This window comes from Corylus avellana, chromosome ca1 (genome assembly GCF_901000735.1).
Source record: "Corylus avellana chromosome ca1, CavTom2PMs-1.0".
Lineage (NCBI taxonomy): Eukaryota > Viridiplantae > Streptophyta > Magnoliopsida > Fagales > Betulaceae > Corylus > Corylus avellana.
Genome location: NC_081541.1, coordinates 21508440 through 21527057, shown reverse-complemented (window position 1 = coordinate 21527057; position 18618 = coordinate 21508440). Strand labels below are relative to the sequence as shown.

General features: G+C 41.3%; 1 protein-coding gene across 1 annotated transcript; it reads right to left on the bottom strand.

Moving 5' to 3' along the window:
- Positions 1-15378: 15378 nt before the first annotated feature.
- Positions 15379-16878, bottom strand: LOC132167378 (uncharacterized). The gene is made up of 3 exons (XM_059578336.1): positions 16608-16878; positions 16159-16475; positions 15379-16005 (listed from the first exon to the last, which is right to left on the bottom strand). The coding sequence occupies exons 1-3, from the start codon at positions 16876-16878 to the stop codon at positions 15379-15381; spliced, it is 1215 nt and encodes a 404-aa protein (XP_059434319.1).
- Positions 16879-18618: the final 1740 nt, after the last annotated feature.

The window sequence follows — 18618 nt, the reverse complement described above, 5'->3', positions numbered from 1 at the left end:
CATTCTTATGATCACAGAAAATAAGAATGATTTGAGTTCAATAATAGTAAAATAATTTCTAAGACAAGATAAGAATTTTACTAATATTGAATTGGAATTTAAACAACAACTGCATTTAATAATTAAGAACAGAAATCAACTGTAGCAATCCTCAGGGTTATACAATCAACATGCATAAATTGAAAGACTAGAAATTAAATACAATCAAACTATTGTGCTTGGAAAGGACTACATCAATACCCCACAATTGGGTTTAGCTGCTCATGATCTCCTAAGCTCCACAGACTATTTTACTGAATTTTGCTCTAGAAGCGGTGTGTCTATTTACAATGTTTAGAGCCCTATTTATAGGGATTAGGAGAACCCTAGAAACCCTAAAAACCCTGAGAAAACTGGAGAGCAGTCTCCCAGTCCAATTGGGAGACTGAAATCCAAGTCCATGCTGGAGAGGAATTCTTGCCGTGCACTGTACGCTCGAGTGCGCTCGATCCAAGACTTGGTACACTCGAGCGCAGTGCGCTCGAGCCTAGCTAGTGTGCGCGCGAGCGCAGGCATGCGCTCGATCCTTGATCACAGACGTTCAAGCGCAGTGCACTCGATCCCAGGAGTGCTGCGCTCGATCCTAGTTCCAGAATGCTCAGCTTTTTTGTCTTTTTAAGCCCAATTTCCAAAGGTTTGTCAAATGAAACCTGAAACTTAAAAACAAAGCAAAATCAAACAAATAACAATGCTAAGGAATTAACATATGTAAATTAAGGGGCTTGAATGTGCAACATTTGGCGCTTATCACCAGACGTACGCTACTTTTGGGTTGACCACTGGTTAATGACTGTGATAAGTGCTAAAATATTTATATTTTCAACCCTTAACTTGCATGTTTTAATCCTTTGGTTTTGGTTAATTAGGACATTTTACTGCCTTTTTGTATTTTCTTTGTTTTATAGGCTTTTGGAAGAAAAGAAAGCATTTCTGGAAAAATTCCAAGCTTAAAGGGGCAAATTGGGAAGACCTAGAGAATATGGTTAAGCTTAACCAATCATGGTTAAAGTTTAATCAAATAAAGGAAAGGATTAATTCGGAATTTCTCAATTTGAAGTCAAATCGGATTGGATGCAAAATTGGATTCTGAATACGTCTCGGTATTTTGACCATAACTTTCATCTCAGATATCCGATTGAGGTGATTCAAGCGGCATTGGAAAGCTAACTCAAACTACTACAATTCATTGTGAAATATCATTTTCCCAATTCGGAGCGTCGCAAGGCCAAAATCACGCCGCAAGATAGAACCGCAATTCTGGGCGAATCCTATTCCGATTTGGGCTTAGGTTTTCTTTATCCTAATTGGGCTTGGACTTAAATCTCCGAAATTCTTAGGATTACTAGGGCTTCTAGGGCTCTCCTAAGCCATATAAATAGACCTCTAAGCCTCACAATTAGGAGAGGCCGTTTTAAGCTGAATTACGACGTATTGCCGTGGGGAAGCTTTTGCTTTGTTTTCCATTGTAAGTTTTATTCTTTCAATGATGACAATTCAATTGGTGATTATTTTTGTTATCATGAGAGGCTAAATCTTTCAACTAAGGTTGAAGATGAAGCTTCGTCATTGACAAACTCATGTATTCTCGTATTTTGTTTATACAATTTTGACTTTGAATAAGGATGTTGTAGATTTTCATTCAATTGCTTGATTTATATCTTTTAATTGAATGTGATGAACTATTATGTGTTGGAGTTGGATATTTGATGTGTTTCATCCTTCGGATACATCAAATCATTCGATTGAAATCGGATATCCGTTGTGATTCGTTAACCAAAAGGATACATAGGATGATTTAATTTCGAATCGGATATTTGTTGTGATTTGTAAAAATGGGTGGATTCATTGAATGATTTAAACTTGATATTTGTAAAACATCAAATATAGTTTTTCGATTGTAGGAACAAATACGAGAATATAGAGTTAAGATTTGGCGAAGTGAATTCTAAAACCTTAGTGTTCTTTACCATTTTATTTCATTATTTTCTTTAGTTTATGTTTTATTTTGCACGACAAAAATCACAAAATTCGGAACTAGGTTAAAATAGAGTTGGTTTAAATAGAAATTGGTTTACACAACACAAATCCCTGTGGATCGACCTCGCACTTGCACACACGCTATATTGCACACGACTCGTGCACTTGCGAGTACAATTAAATTTGTACATCAAATTTTGGCGCCGTTGCCGGGGATTTGTTTGTTTGTGAAATTGATTTTTATTTGAATTGGTTTTATTTTTCTACTAGTTGTTTTATTTTTGCAATTTTATTTTATTGTATTTGTATTTGTTGTTGTTTCTGCCATTCTGATCTTAAAAAAAAAAAAACAGAAAAAAGAAAAAGAAAAAGGGGTTTGTTGTTTCTGTTTTTCTTGCTGCAGTTTCTGAGAATTTTAGTTTCTGTCAGTACGATCGATCGCACTCCATCTGCGATCGAGCGCACTCGAGCCTTTTCGGTGAGCAGCCTGCGTGCCTGCGCCTGATCCATTCTGCAAGTACGCACGAGCGCACAGCGAACGCACATCTGCGATCGAGTGCATCACCAGAAGCAGCTAAGCACAATTTTTTTGTTGTTGTTTTGAAATTTCTTTTGTATATTGTTGTTGAATAGTTAGTTCTATTTTTTTGTTTGGTTGTTTGTGTTCTTTCTGTGATTATTCATTGTTGTTTAATCAGTTTATTTGAACACTCGAGATTGGTGTATGCTTGGTCGGAGATCCCTAAACTTAGATTTGACACCTTTAGATCCCGACATTGATAGAACTCTTAGGAGAACTCGGAGAGCACCTGTTGAGAGTGAGGATAGAGGTGAAATGGGAGACCAACAAGATAACATAGAGGAACCTAGGGTTGAGCATGAGGATGCTAGAGCTGGAAATCCCGAGCAAGCTAGAGCTTGGAATGTGGACTTCACTACGTCACTTAGGGAGTTGTTCGCACCTGTGGACTTCACTACATCCCATTCGTGTATAGTGTTGCCACCAACCAATGCTACTCATTTTGATTTGAAACCTCATGTCATCCAACTCCTACCATCGTTCCATGGTCTAGAACTTGAAAATCCTTATAGTCATGTAAAGAAATTCAAGGACATATGCGCCACTTTCAAATTTCAAAATTTCTCCGAAGAGTCTGTTCATCTCAGACTATTTCCTTTCTCTCTACAAGACAAAGCTAGGGCATGGTTGGACTCCAACACGCCCGGATCCATTACATCTTGGGAAAGCTTGTTAAGCAAGTTCTATAACAAGTATTTCCCAATGTCAAAGGTCAATGAATGCAGAAAGGAAATAAGCTCCTTCACTCAAGAGGAGGATGAGAAATTTTCAGAGTGTTGGGAAAGGTTTAAGGAGTTGTTGATAAGATGCCCCCCACATGGATATGAGAAGTGGAGACTCGTTCAATTTTTCTACCAAGGATTGACCCAATCCAACCGTAGTATGATCGAGTCAATGAATGGGGGAGCATTCTTAAGTTTGACAGGGGATGCAGCATATAAGGCATTAGACAAGTTGTCCGACAGCTCACAGCAGTGGGATTTTTCGAGTTGTCGGGATAAATCTGCCCGTATTCCCAAGAAAGGTGGCATCTATGAGGTTAAGGAGGACACTGATTTGAGGATAAAGATAGATGCTCTGACCAAGAAGGTTGAAGCCCTTGCAGTGGGTCAATCCGTAAATGCCGCCAACACTTTCAATGTTGATGGCTGTTCAATCTGTGCTAATCCTATGCACTTAGCACAGAATTGTCCATTTTCACCGGCTTTTGCCGAGTGCGCCATGGAACAAGTGAACGCCTTTAATGACTTTAGGAAGCAAGCAAGCGGACCATACTCAGAGACATACAATCCAGGGTGGCGGAACCACCCTAATTTCTCATGGAAGCAGAGCCAACCAATGAATCAAGGATTTCCCTCACAGAATCATGGTCGTTCAACTCAACCAGTGCAACATCCTGCATCTTCGTCACAATCATCGCTGGAGGAAACGATGAAGGCATTCATACAATCGAATAGCCAGACCATACAAGAGCTCAAAAACTCTACCATGGCAAATACCCAAGCAATAGATGAAGTAAAGAATGCCACCATGGTTAACACCCAAGCAATTGCGAAGATGGAGAGTCAGATTGGACAGATAGCCAATCACTTGGGTGAGAGAGAAAAAGGGAAATTGCCCAGTCAGCCCGTGCCCAACCCAAAAGGTCAATATATGGTTGGGAATTCCTCAAATCCTGCACACGGACAAGAACATGTGCAAGCAATTGTCACTCTGAGGTCAGGAAGACAAGTGGACAATCAGGTGGTTGAGAAAGAAGAAGACCCTGTAGGGCAAGAAAAGGAAAAGAGTGGCAACAAAGAGAAGAGAGATGCCGAGCCATCTACAGCCACACCCATTATTGAGGACCCTCCTAGGTCATTTATGCCGAAAGCACCTTACCCTGAAAGGTTGCAAGCCCCCAAGAAAGGAGGGAAGTTTGAGGACATTTTAGAAGTGTTCAAGCAAGTCCAAATCAATATTCCATTTTTGGACGCCATCCAACAAGTGCCTTCTTATGCGAAGTTCTTGAAGGATTTGATCACAGTTAAGAGAAGAACAAATGTCCCAAAGAAAACATTTCTGACCGAGCAAGTTAGCTCCATCCTTCAGTGCAAGTTGCCCATTAAGTATAAGGACCCTGGGTGTCCTACCATCTCTTGCACGATAGGAGTCAGTCGAATTGAGAAGGCTCTTTTAGATCTTGGGGCGAGCGTGAATCTCCTACCCTATTCAGTTTACCTACAATTAGGGTTAGGGGAACTGAAGCCCATGTCCATGACACTTCAATTGGCTGATAGGTCAGTTAAGATACCACGGGGAATCATTGAGGATGTTTTGATCAAGGTGGATAAGTTTTACTTCCCCGTGTACTTCATTGTGCTAGACACAGAGCCGATCAAGAATGTTGGCATTCAAATACCGGTGATTCTAGGGCGACCATTCTTAGCTACGGCTAACGCCCTGATTAATTGTAGGACAGGGGTGATGAAGATTTCCTTCGAAAATATGACAGTGGAGCTGAATATCTTTGATATCAGAAAACAACCATTGGAGTATGATGAAGTGAGAAATGTATGCTTGATAGAGGAGATTATGGAAGAGACAGTGAATGAATCAAGCATAGAAGACCCCTTGGAGGCATGCTTTGCTCAGTTCGGAGAGGATTTAGATTTGGACAAGTTGCTTGAACAAGCAGATGCAATTTTGGAGACTGCTCCTCTGGTGAACAGTGAGACGGAGGAGACAACAACACTTGATCCCCCAAAGAAGGAACTTAAGCCTCTACCGGATAACCTTAAGTATAAGTTCCTAGGTCCAGCAGATTCTTTGCCTGTGATTATAGCTTCTGGATTTGGTTGATGCTCAAGAGGAAAAATTGCTAGAGGTGTTAAGACAGCACAAGGAAGCTATCGGTTGGACCATTGAGGATATCAAGGGGATCAGTCCCTCGGTGGTGATGCACAAGATACATTTAGAGGAGAATGCCAAGCCATCGAGGGAGCCACAGAGAAGGTTAAACCCAACTATGCAAGAGGTTGTGAGGGCTGAAGTGATTAAGTTGTTGGATGCAGGGATCATTTATCCAATCTCGGATAGCAAGTGGGTAAGCCCAATTCATGTTGTGCCAAAGCGGGCTGGATTGACGGTAGTAAAGAACAAGGATGATGAGTTGGTCCCAACTCGTATTCAGTCCGGATGGAGAGTTTGCATAGACTACCGCAAGCTAAATGCCGCCACAAGGAAGGATCATTTTCCACTCCCATTCATTGATCAGATGGTGGAACGTTTGGCTGGGCACGCATACTATTGCTTCTTGGATGGTTATTCTGGATATAACCAGGTCCCTGTGGACCCCGAAGATCAGGAGAAGACGACATTTACCTGTCCTTTTGGGACTTTCGCCTACCGTCGCATGCCCTTTGGGTTATGCAACGCACCCGCTACTTTTCAGCGGTGCATGATTAGTATTTTTTCTGACATGGTAGAGCGTTTCTTAGAGATTTTCATGGACGATTTCTCTGTCTTTGGTTCATCCTTTGATGAGTGTTTGCACCGCCTGACTTTGGTATTAGTACGGTGCAAGGAGAAGAACCTGGTGCTCAATTGGGAGAAGTGCCATTTTATGGTCAAGCAAGGTATTGTATTGGGGCACGTCATATCTCAGAGGGGGATTGAGGTTGATAAAGCGAAGGTGGATTTGATTTCCAACCTTCCACCCCCACGTACAGTGAAGGAGGTTCGCTCTTTTCTGGGCCATGCAGGATTCTACAGGCGGTTTATCCAAGACTTTAGCAAGATTGCCAGGCCTTTGTGCAAGTTGTTGGTGAAGGATGCCCCATTTGTATTTGATGAGGATTGCCAGAGAGCATTTGGGGACCTTAAGAGCATTCTGACGTCCACACCCATTATTCAGCCACCCAATTGGGGTGTACCTTTTGAGATCATGTGTGACGCATCGGATTATGCCGTTGGAGCTGTTTTGGGGCAGCGTATTGATAGACTCCCCCATGTCATTTACTATGCGAGCAGGACTCTGAACGATGCACAACTCAACTACTCCACCACAGAGAAGGAGTTGTTGGCAGTCGTTTTGCGCTAGACAAGTTCAAATCCTATTTGCTAGGATCTAAAGTCATCATCTTTTCGGATCACGCAGCATTGAAGTATCTTTTTTCCAAAAAAGATGCTAAATCTCGTCTAATCCGATGGATTTTGCTAATTCAGGAGTTTGACATAGAAATTCGGGACAAGAAGGGTTCCGAAAATGTGGTGGCAGATCATTTGTCTAGATTGACTGTGGATTACACTGAGGACGCCAGCCCCATTTCGGAGACTTTACCTGATGAGCAATTGATGCACATTGCTCATGAGCCCGCACCATGGTTTGCTGACATAGTGAACTATCTTGTCACCGGCCAACTGCCTCAGCAGTGGGGGCGACAAGATAGGTCCAAATTTTTGTCCGTGGTGAAACATTTTTTCTGGGACGATCCTTACCTGTTCAAGTATTGTCCCGATCAGATCATTAGGAGGTGTATACCTGAGCATGACCAATCCAATGTCATCTCCTTTTGTCATGATCATGCTTGTGGAGGCCATTTCAGTGCTAAGAAGACCGCTGCCAAGATTTTGCAGTGTGGATTCTATTGGCCTACCCTTTTCAGAGACGCCCACGCTTATTGTATATCTTGTGAGCGTTGTCAGAAGCTAGGGAGTATCTCTAGAAGGAATATGATGCCCCTCAGTCCCATTCTGATTGTTGAGATTTTTGACGTATGGGGCATCGATTTCATGGGACCTTTCCCGAACTCCTTTGGCTATCTGTACATCTTGGTTGCTGTGGACTATGTGTCCAAATGGGTGGAGGCGGTTGCATGCAAGACCAATGACCACAGAGTTGTGGTCCAGTTTTTGAGAGACACTATCTTTGCTCGTTTTGGTACGCCTCGAGCAATTATAAGTGATGGAGGTAAGCATTTTTGCAATCGGATTTTTGAGCAGTTGATGAAGAAGTATTTCATCACACATAAGGTTGCCACCCCGTATCACCCACAGACGAGTGGACAGGTTGAAGTTTCCAATCGCGAGATCAAGCATATTTTGGAAAAGACGGTAAACCCCAATCGAAAAGATTGGTCTATGCGATTGAGTGACGCACTGTGGGCATATAGGACAGCTTTCAAGACCCCGATTGGGATGTCACCCTATCGGCTTGTGTACGGGAAGGCATGTCATCTTCCCGTGGAGTTGGAGCATAGAGCATATTGGGCCATCAAGCAGCTGAACTTCAATCTTTTGAAGGCTGGCTCACAAAGGAAGCTCCAACTCAATGAATTAGAGGAGCTGAGGAATGATGCTTATGAGTCTGCACGGTTGTACAAGGCACAGATGAAGAAGGCTCATGACCAGAGCATTTTGAGACGATCTTTTGAGCCTGGTGAGAAAGTCCTTCTTTACAATTCACGGCTGCATCTTTTTCCAGGCAAGTTGAAATCTCGGTGGACAGGCCCATTTATCATTCGGACAGTTTTTCCTCATGGGGCCATCGAGATTGAGGATCCTCAGAATGGTAACACCTTCAAGGTAAATGGACAGAGATTAAAACCATTCTTAGAGTTGAGGAGTAAGGAGATTGAGACGACATTGTTGGAGGATCCGAGTTATTCTGAGTGATTGTCGTCTTTTGTGGAGAGTCTGGCTGAAGACTTAAAACTTAGCGCTTGTGGGAGGCAACCCTCATTCTTTCCCTTACCATTTTATCTTGTTTGTTTGTTTCTGTTGTGTTTTTCAGGGCAAGTGTCTGCCATTCAAGTTTGGGGGAGCATTCTCCTATGTTACACCCGACTTGCGCCGCGCACCTGGTATTGTATCTCTGGACCCATTGGGGACAATGTGTCATTTTAGTTTGGGGGTGGGGTAGACATTTCTCTGTCTTTTTCCTTAATTATTCGTGTTGTTTTGTTATATATATATATATATATATATATATATATATATATATATAATAAAAAATAAAAAATAAAAAAAATCTGCTATGTTATTGATTAAGCAAGGATAACACCTATTCTGTGGTTTGCATGTCATTGGTCTGTTTAGCATTTTGAACACAGCATGTCAGTAGGAATCTGAGTCTTTTGACTCATTGTTGGATTAGAGAGATTTCACATGTTCGAGTTTATCACCACGAGCACACTAGCACAGAATCGGTGAGGTATAAGATTTGACTTGATTAGGGTATATTTTGAGATAGGTAGGATGAAGTGTGATGAAACCATGGCTTGAAAAAAAAAAAAAAAAAATCAAATCAGTTTGAGCTTCTCATTGAGTAACCGGACCTCATGCCTCACAAAGCATTGAGTGTTCGCGTAAAAAGATGAGAAACCTAACTTGGTTGGTTGTATGGCTAGTTTGGCTTCGTAGCCTAGTTGACTTGAGTAATTAAGCCCTTAGGGATGTTTCTACATCCAGTGCCCTAAAACCATTTGGTTTGGGAGTCTCTGGCCCAACACTCGTTACATGGGTCAATTAGAAAGCTTAAGGAAGCTAAGCATTGCACAGCCTATACAAAAAAAAAAAAAAAAACAAAAAAAAAAAATTAAGCCTTGGTTGTTTCATCTGAGCAAATTCCTATCACATCTAAAGTACACCCAAGTTTGAGAATAAATTGAAGCCTCCGGATTTTATGTTAGTCTCACATTGCACTTATTGGAACATGTGTTGTCTCAAATTTCCATCTTTGAGTTGAATGATTTGTGCTTATCTTGATGATGTGATTGTGGTGTTCATTATGATAAACCTACTCATGATGTTAAAAACTATGTGTTTGTGTGGAAGTCCTTGTTTATGAAATAACATAGTGCATAAATGTTTGTGGGTATCATTCATGTTAAACCCTCACGAGACTTCACTCGTCCTCTAGGGATACCTAGGGGTTTAAAAGGCTTGTTGCATGCGCTAAATGCAATCGTATATCCCACGAAAGATGGATTTATCTTTTGTTTTCTGTTTTTCCAATCTTGTTTTTAGTTTTGTATTGCTAAGGGACTAGCAATATGTAAGTTTGGGGGTGTAATAAGTGCTAAAATATTTATATTTTCAGCCCTTAACTTGCATGTTTTAATCCTTTGGTTTTGGTTAATTAGGACATTTTACTGTCTTTTTGTATTTTCTTTGTTTTATAGGCTTTTGGAAGAAAAGAAAGCATTTCTGGAAAAATCCCAAGCTTAAAGGGGCAAATTGGGAAGACTTAGAGGATATGGTTAAGCTTAACCAATCATGGTTAAAGTTTAATCAAATAAAGGAAAGGATTAATTCGGAATTTCTCAATTTGAAGTCAAATCGGATTGGATGCAAAATTGGATTCTGAATATGTCTCGGTATTTTGACCATAACTTTCATCTCAGATATCCGATTGAGGTGACTCAAGCGGCATTGGAAAGCTAACTCAAACTACTACAATTCATTGTGAAATAGCATTTTCCCAATTCGGAGCGTCGCAAGGCCAAAATCACGCCGCAAGATAGGACCGCAATTCTGGGCGAATCCTATTCCGATTTGGGCTTAGGTTTTCTTTATCCTAATTGGGCTTGGACTTAAATCTCCGAAATTCCTAGGATTACTAGGGCTTCTAGGGCTCTCCTAAGCCATATAAATAGACCTCTAAGCCTCACAATTGGAGGAGGCCGTTTTAAGCTGAATTACGACGTATTGCCGTGGGGAAGCTTTTGCTTTGTTTTCCATTGTAAGTTTTATTCTTTCAATGATGACAATTCAATTGGTGATTATTTTTGTTATCATGAGAGGCTAAATCTTTCAACTAAGGTTGAAGATGAAGCTTCGTCATTGACAAACTCATGTATTCTCGTATTTTGTTTATACAATTTTGACTTCAAATAAGGATGTTGTAGATTTTCATTCAATTGCTTGATTTATATCTTTTAATTGAATGTGATGAACTATTATGTGTTGGAGTTGGATATTTGATGTGTTTCATCCTTCGGATACATCAAATCATTCGATTGAAATCGGATATCCGTTGTGATTCGTTAACCAAACGGATACATAGGATGATTTAATTTCGAATCGGATATTTGTTGTGATTTGTAAAAATGGGTGGATTCATTGAATGATTTAAACTTGATATTTGTAAAACATCGAATATAGTTTTTCGATTGTAGGAACAAATACGAGAATATAGAGTTAAGATTTGGCGAAGTGAATTCTAAAACCTTAGTGTTCTTTACCATTTTATTTCATTATTTTCTTTAGTTTATGTTTTATTTTGCACGACAAAAATCACAAAATTCGGAACTAGGTTAAAATAGAGTTGGTTTAAATAGAAATTGGTTTACACAACACAAATCCCTGTGGATCGACCTCGCACTTGCACACATGCTATATTGCACACGACTCGTGCACTTGCGAGTACAATTAAATTTGTACATCATTTAGGACAGTTGAAAAGTCACATGTTTCATCTGATCACACAAGCACATTAGCACATAATTTGTGAGGTATGACATGAGGTCTAATATGTGTGTTTCTGTATCCAGGATGAAATTGGATGACTTAATAGATGACACTGTGGCATATATATTGTGAAAAAAAAAATGAAATAAATGATCATTAATGGGCTTTTCACTGAGTAACTGGACCTCTTGCCTCAAAGCATTGAGTGTTCACGTCAAAAGGTGAAAAATTTGGATTCGATCAATGTCATGGGTAGTTTGGTTTTGTAGCCTCTTTGACTCGAGTTAGTAGGTCCTTAGGGGTGTCTCTACACCTAATGCCCTAAAACCATCTGGTTTAGGAGTCATTGACTTAATACTCGCTATATGGGTCAATTAGAAAGCTTAAAGGAACCAAACATTGCACAACCTGACCAAAAAAAAAAAAAAAAAGAGAAGAGAAAAAGAAATATGGCATGGTTGTTCATTCTAATAGGGATTTCAGTGAATTTTGAGATATGGGGACATTACATGTTGGAAGGATTTGGAAGCCTCATAAATTTGTGTTAGTTCACTTCACACTGTTTTCAAACTTGTGATGTTTTAGCATGTCCTTTGTAAGTAATTGAACTTTGAAATTCCAATTCATTGTGAAGATGGAGTTCATCTTTTTAAGCTTGCTTATGAATGAAAATCATGATCTTGAAGTGATACTTTAATTTCTGGGTAACATGAACTGTACATGATGTTTTTGGGTAACATTTTTAGAAAACCCTCACGAGACTTCACTCGTCCTCTAAGGAATTCCTAGAGGTTTAAAAGGCTTGTTGCATATGCTAAATGCAATCGTACATTCTACAAAAGATGGACTTATCTTTTTGTTCTCTGTTTTTCATTTTTGTTTGTAATTTTGTACTGCTAAGGGAGTATCAATATGTAAGTTTGAGGGTGTGTTAAGTGCTAAAATATTCATATTTTCAGCCCTTAACTTACATGTTTTAATCCTTTAGTTTTAGTTAATTAGGCCATTTTAGTTCTTTTATGTGTTTTCTTTGATTTTGTAGGTCATTGGAAGAAAAAGAAACAAACTCAGAAGTTTTGGACCAAAAATGAGCTATTTTGGATTTTAGAAGGCTCTGGTAGAGCGATCGATCGCTGGGGAGCTGCGATTGAGTGCAGGCACAAGAAGGATCGATCGCAGACCTGCTATCGATTGCAAACGGCCTGTGATCGAGCGCACCCGTGCATGATGGCCAAGACAGCCGCCAACCCTGTTATGGAAAGAGCACTTTTAGGGTTTTGTAGCTTAGTGCGAACTAGGGCAAAAACCCTACGATTTTTAGGGGTTCTAGAGTGTTCCTAAAGGCTTATAAATAGACCCTTAAGCCTCTAGAATAGATGTACTTTGGCAAGGAGAAGAATTGGAGCTATTGAAGTTCAAGTTTCGGGTTTATTCTTTTCCTTTATTTTATTTTATTTTATGAAGATGTTTAACATCAACTTCATGTGTAACTAATTTATTTAGTAGGGCCAGATTGAAGCCCTAGTTATGTTTACTTAATATTCAATATTGGCGCCTTTGTGATGATCTTGTTGTGGTATCTAGATTGATTAATGCCTGTTTTCATGAATTCCTCATATGTGTGTGCCTGATCAACATGTGCATGTGGTATGGACTAGTTAATTAAATTAATTTGGATGACCGAGTCCTGAGTTTAACATAAGTAACAAAAGTAATCCACACCGGGTTCTTGGGTTAATCAACATGGGGTACCAGGAGTATACACCCATACCCTAGGCCTCATGTGTTTGTTGATTTCCATAAAATATATGCTTTCCTAAAGAACAACTTAGTATATACCATGCTAAATCCTCTAGGAAAGAAAAGAGTTAGAGTATACACCCATGCCTAACTCGTTGCTTATGAAAATCTATAGCTTAAGGAGTATACACCCATGCCCTTAGGTTAACAAACATTAGATATACATAACATGATCAAAACATCGGCATATTGATGTATTAGCTAAATATAATTAGTGGTGGATATCAAAGCCCTACCTTATTATCATTATCAACTCAAATCGAATCTTTTGTTTTATTTTGCTTTCGGAATTTATTTTAGACAAGATTCAGCAATCCTCGTGGGAATGACCCCATATTTGCACACTAAACTACTGTGTCGACCTCGTGCACTTGCGGGTGAAACATCCAATTATTTGTCTATTAATTTAGGTAGATAATTGAGACAACATTAATTAATCAAACAAAACTTCTCACCTTTTGATGTGAACACCCATTACTTTATGAGGCAAGAGGTCCGGTTACTCAATGGAAAGCTCAAAATGACCAATTTTTTTTTATTTTTTAACCAAGATTATTTCTGCAATAAGTTACCCAACTGCATTCAAGTGGCTGACAACAAACATACCCCACAGACTACGTGCTAGTGTGCTTGTAAAAATCAAATTGAAACAGGTAATATCTCAAGCTATCAAAGAAAGTAACACAATTTAAATTCCCTAATCAAGTAATGATGCGTTCATCATGCTAAGCTCACCAATGAATTTCAAACCACAACAAGAAAATCAATTACATGCTTAGGAACAGCATGTGTACCTAGACCCCCAAACTTGAAATGCACATTGTCCTCAATGTGTGGGTAAAGAAAATAAAACAATACAAGGGATAAGGATACCTGACCAGTCACTGCGGCATAGAAGAAGATGCCCCCGAACCAGGTGGTAGCCCTAATAAAATGGATCGCAGTAGTGCTTGTTGTGCCTCAAATCTTTCATCTGCTAGGACCTTATCCTCCTTTCTCTTCCGCTTCCTTTGCTCCCCTTGCCTCAAGTGTGGGCTCATCTATGCCCATAGGTCCATTAGCACCCCTGACTACCTTGGCTGCTACCGCTTGCACCCGACATCTTCTAGGCATGTGAGAATAACTCTGGTTCCACTGGATTAAGCCAAACTGAGCGTGTTCAGATATAGGCCCATTATTGCGCGTACCCTCAATGCCCCAAGTCTGAAGGAGATGGGTGATAAGGAATAGAAAAAGATGTCCCTATGAAGATACCCTTAGTGCAACGCGCAATCGCCCTGTCCCAGAACTTGTGCATCTAGTCCCAGATAAGCCGAGGAATGGAATACCAAAAACCTCTTTGAAAAGCATATAAAGTAGTGAGGAAAGGGCCACACCTTTGAGCTTTGTGTCCAAGTGGACACACATTCTGCTGCAAAATGAAGTCCATGAGCCAGAGTCTGGAAGGCATAAGAAACTTGCTCGTGCAGTTGCAGAGCTCGTCTGTGTAACGGCCATGGCATATGTCCTCCACAATGTATTGAAGAGTGATATAGGAAGGGAGGTCTTTGTACTAAGGAGTTCCATCCCGAGTCACAATATCCGATGGGCACTCATGGGAGCATTGAAGAGCAGCGGTAATGTTAGTGGTGGTCAGGTCAACTTCGACGCCGTTCCCAGATGAAAATAGGATTTCCGGCGAATTACACTCATAACTGAGGTTTTGGTAAAATTCTTGAACCAGTTTCTCGTAAGCGATGGGGCTGACTGGCTGAAATAAAGCTATGAGGCCACGGCGCTTACAATCTTTTGCCGCCCACTTGGGGGCTTTGAGATCTTTGAATACGGTTTCGACCACAAAGGAGGTCTCTAAGAGGAGCTGTCTTGGCTTCCCACGGGGCTATGATGAAGTGGCATGAGTTTCGGAGGTGGTGTTCCGGGCTTGGGGGTTCTAAGAGGCTGAGGCTCAAGTTCTAGGCATTGCACAGGCTGGTTCAGGTATTTTATCGAACACCTGGTGGGCAGCTCCAAAACCAGGGGGTGCAGAAACACTTTAAATTGCTACCTAACCCCTTGCAAAACAAAGAGAAACCAACACAGAGGTAGTCTGTCTGTGGGCAAACACTCACGAACTGCTTTTCACAAGAAAATTTGGGTGAAAGAGGAAAAGGGAACGGAAGAAATGGAAGGAGAAATGGGCAAAAATAAAAGTGAAAATAAGAGATGGAGAGGTGCAGTGGTGATGCAGTGGCGGAGTAGAGGTAGTGCGGTGGTGATGCAGTGGTAGAGTGGAGGTGGGTTGACAGAGTGTAGTGAAGAGGTGGTGTGACCTAAAATAGGTCACGTGAGGCCCCTTTGCATGTGTGCTCGAGCGCACTCGTGTAGGGGAGTGAAAAATGAGGTGATGCGCTTGTGCGCATAGGGGAGCATGGGTGCTGGTGCGCTCGAGCATGGCTATTATACAGCTGCTGGGCATCTGCACTCTTTCCTACCTGGGGTAAGCTCGAGTGCAAGCCCATGCCTGGGATCTAACGCACTATGGTGCCAGTTCTCTAATCAGAAAAATAGACGGGATCCGTCAAATCAACGAATTCCATGTCTTTACCTAGCTTTAGGCTCTGTATGCAAGGCTTTAATCTTTGACCATTGACCTTGAACAAAGTGCCATTCTTTGGATCCCGTAATTCGACGGTGCCATGTGGAGATGCCAACATGACAGTAAAGGGGCTATCCCATCTTGAGCGGAGCTTCCCAGGAAAGAGCTGGAGTTTGGAGTTGAAGAGCCATACCTTCTGTTCCAGCACAAAGGTCTTGGGCAGAATTTGACAGTCATGGAATGATTGTGTCTTCTCTTTGTAAATACTGGCACTGTCATATGCATCATTTTGCAGCTCCTCCAATTCTGTCAATTGAAGTTTTCGGTGGGAGCCAGCCTCTTGCATGTCAAAGTTGAACTGCCTGATTGCCCACAAAGCCTTGTGTTCTAATTCCACAAGGAGGTGACATGCCTTGCCATAAACAATCTGGTATGGTGACATTCCAATCGGTATCTTGTAAGCTGTACGGTAGGCCCATAGTGCATCATTGAGGTGTAAGGACCAATCCTTGCGGTCTGGCCTAACCTTCTTCTCTAAAATGTGCTTGATCTCCCTATTGGAAACATCCACTTGGCCACTCGTCTAAGGATGGTAGGGAGTGGCTACCTTGTGGGTGACAAAGTACTTGAGAAGTAGGGTTTTCAGAAACCGGTTGCAAAAGTGCTTACCTCCGTCATTGATGATGGCCTAGGGAGTACCAAATCTGCTGAAAATATTGGCTTGGATGAATTTTACCACGACATTGTGATCATTGGTCTTGGTGGCCACGGCTTCTTCCCACTTTGAGACATAATCTACCCCTACCAAAATATACTCATACCTAGAAGACGATGGGAAGGGTCCCATGAAGTCAATACCCCAAACATCAAAAATTTCAACAATGAGGATGGGGTTTAGTGGCATCATATCCCTCCGAGACATGGCTCCTAGGCGTTGGCATCTCTCACAAGCCCGACAAATGTCATAGGCGTCTTTGAACAAGATTGGCCATGTGAATCCACTTTGTAAGACCTTGGCTACGGTCTTCTTGGCAATTAAGTGTCCTCCACAAGCTAGAGAATGACAAAATGTGAGAATACTACGGAATTCATTCTCAAGGATGCAGCATCAGATGATCTGATCAGCACAGTACTTAAATAACTCTGAATCTTACCAAAAATAGAATCGGACTTGCTTAAAGATACGGTCCTTGTCTTGCTTGGACCAATAAGAAGGAATCCGACTTGTGACTAAGTAATTGACAATTTCTATATACCAAGGCGGTTCTCTCACAGTGATCTCCAACAGTTGCTCATCCGGGAAGGAATCATGAACTGGAATAGGCTGAGGTGTCTCAAACAGAATTCGTGACAGGTGATTAGCCATGACATTCATCTTGCCCTTCTTGTCCCGTATCTCGATGTGAAACTCTTGTAAAAGCAATATCCATCGAATCAACCGAGGCTTTGTTTCCATCTTAGCCAGCAAATGTCGCAGAGTAGCATGGTTAGAGTAGATGATTACCTTGGATCCTAGAAGATATGAGCGGAATTTGTCCAAGGCAAAGACAACGGATAGTAGCTCCTTTTCCGTTGTTGTGAATTGACTCGAGCATCCATTAGAGTCTTGCTGGCATAATAGATGACGTGAGGGAGCTTGCCTACACGCTATCCCAAGACTGCACCTATAGCATAGTCGGATGCTTCGCACATGATTCAAATGGCAGAGACCAATCCGGTAGCTTCATGATGGGTGCAGAAGATAGTAGAGACCGAAGCTTCTGGAATGCCTCATGACATGCTTCATCAAAGTGGAAAGGAGTGTCCTTGGCAAGGAAATTACACAAGGGCCCTAAAATTTTACTGAAATCCTTGATGGAACATCAATAAAAGCCGACATGCCCAAGGAAAGAACGAATCTACTTCACTAAAGTAGGTGGTGGTAGATTTTCAATCAACTCAACTTTCGCTTGGTCCACCTCAATTCCTCTTTTGGACACTATGTGGCCCAAGACTATACCCTCTTGCACCATGAAATGACTCTTCTCCCAACTTAAAATCAAGTTAGTTTCTTTGCAATGTTGAAGCACAAGTGACAGATTATGCAGATATTTATCTAAAGAGGAACCAAAAACAAAAAAATCGTCCATAAATACCTCAAAAAACTTTTCTTCCATGTCAGAGAAGATCGACAACATACATCTCTGGAAGGTAACAGAAGCATTGCATAGTCTAAAGGGCATGCATCTGTAAGCAAAGGTGCCAAAGGGACATGTGAAAGTCGTCTTCTCTTGGTGATGGGGATCAACTGCTACCTGATTATATCCGAAATAGCCATCTAAGAAACAATAGTAGCTCTGGCCAGCAAGACGCTCCAGGATTTGATCAATGAATGGGAGTGGGAAATGATCCTTTCGGGTATGGGAGTTGAGTTTTCGGTAGTCAGTGCAAACAGTGGTTGTGCATTGCGGAATCAACTCTCTAGCTGAGTTTTCTACTACTGTGATGCCGAACTTCTTTGGAACCACTTGAGTGGGGCTCACCCACTTGCTATCTGAGATGGGGTAGATGATGTCTGCATCAAGTAACTTGACCACCTCTTTCATCACTACTTCGTTAATGTTGGGATTTAGTCGACGCTGTGCCTCACGGGAGGGTCGAGCATCTTCTTCTAGATGGATCCGGTGCATACATATAGATGGGTCGATACCTTTTAAATCTGCTATAGTCCACCCAATGGCTTCTTTATGCTTCTTCAACACTTCTAACAAACTATCCTCTTGGTCCTTTTATAGATCTGAAGTAGTGATGACCGACAAGGTGTCATTAGATCCAAGGAAGGCATACTTGAGCTTGTCTAGCAGTGGCTTCAACTCAAGCTTCGGTGGAGACTCAAGAGAAGGAACAGAAGGAGTGCTTGATGTTAGAGGTAGGGGCTCCTTCGGTACTTTCTATGGACGAAAGTCTGCACTTGCTGCTGTCTCTAGCAAATCATGGACCTCCTCATTGTATTGGTTGGTGTCAAAATCTTCAAACCTAAAGTGGGTCAAGCAAGCTTCCAACGGATCCATGATCAAGAGACTAGGGAGTGAGCCTTCTACATATTCTTCAATCCTGTCCAAAAAGAAACACTCATTCTGATCAAGGGCATGCTGGAATGCAGTGAAGATATTTAGCCTCACCTTCATATTTCCAAATGAGATCTCAATGACTCCAG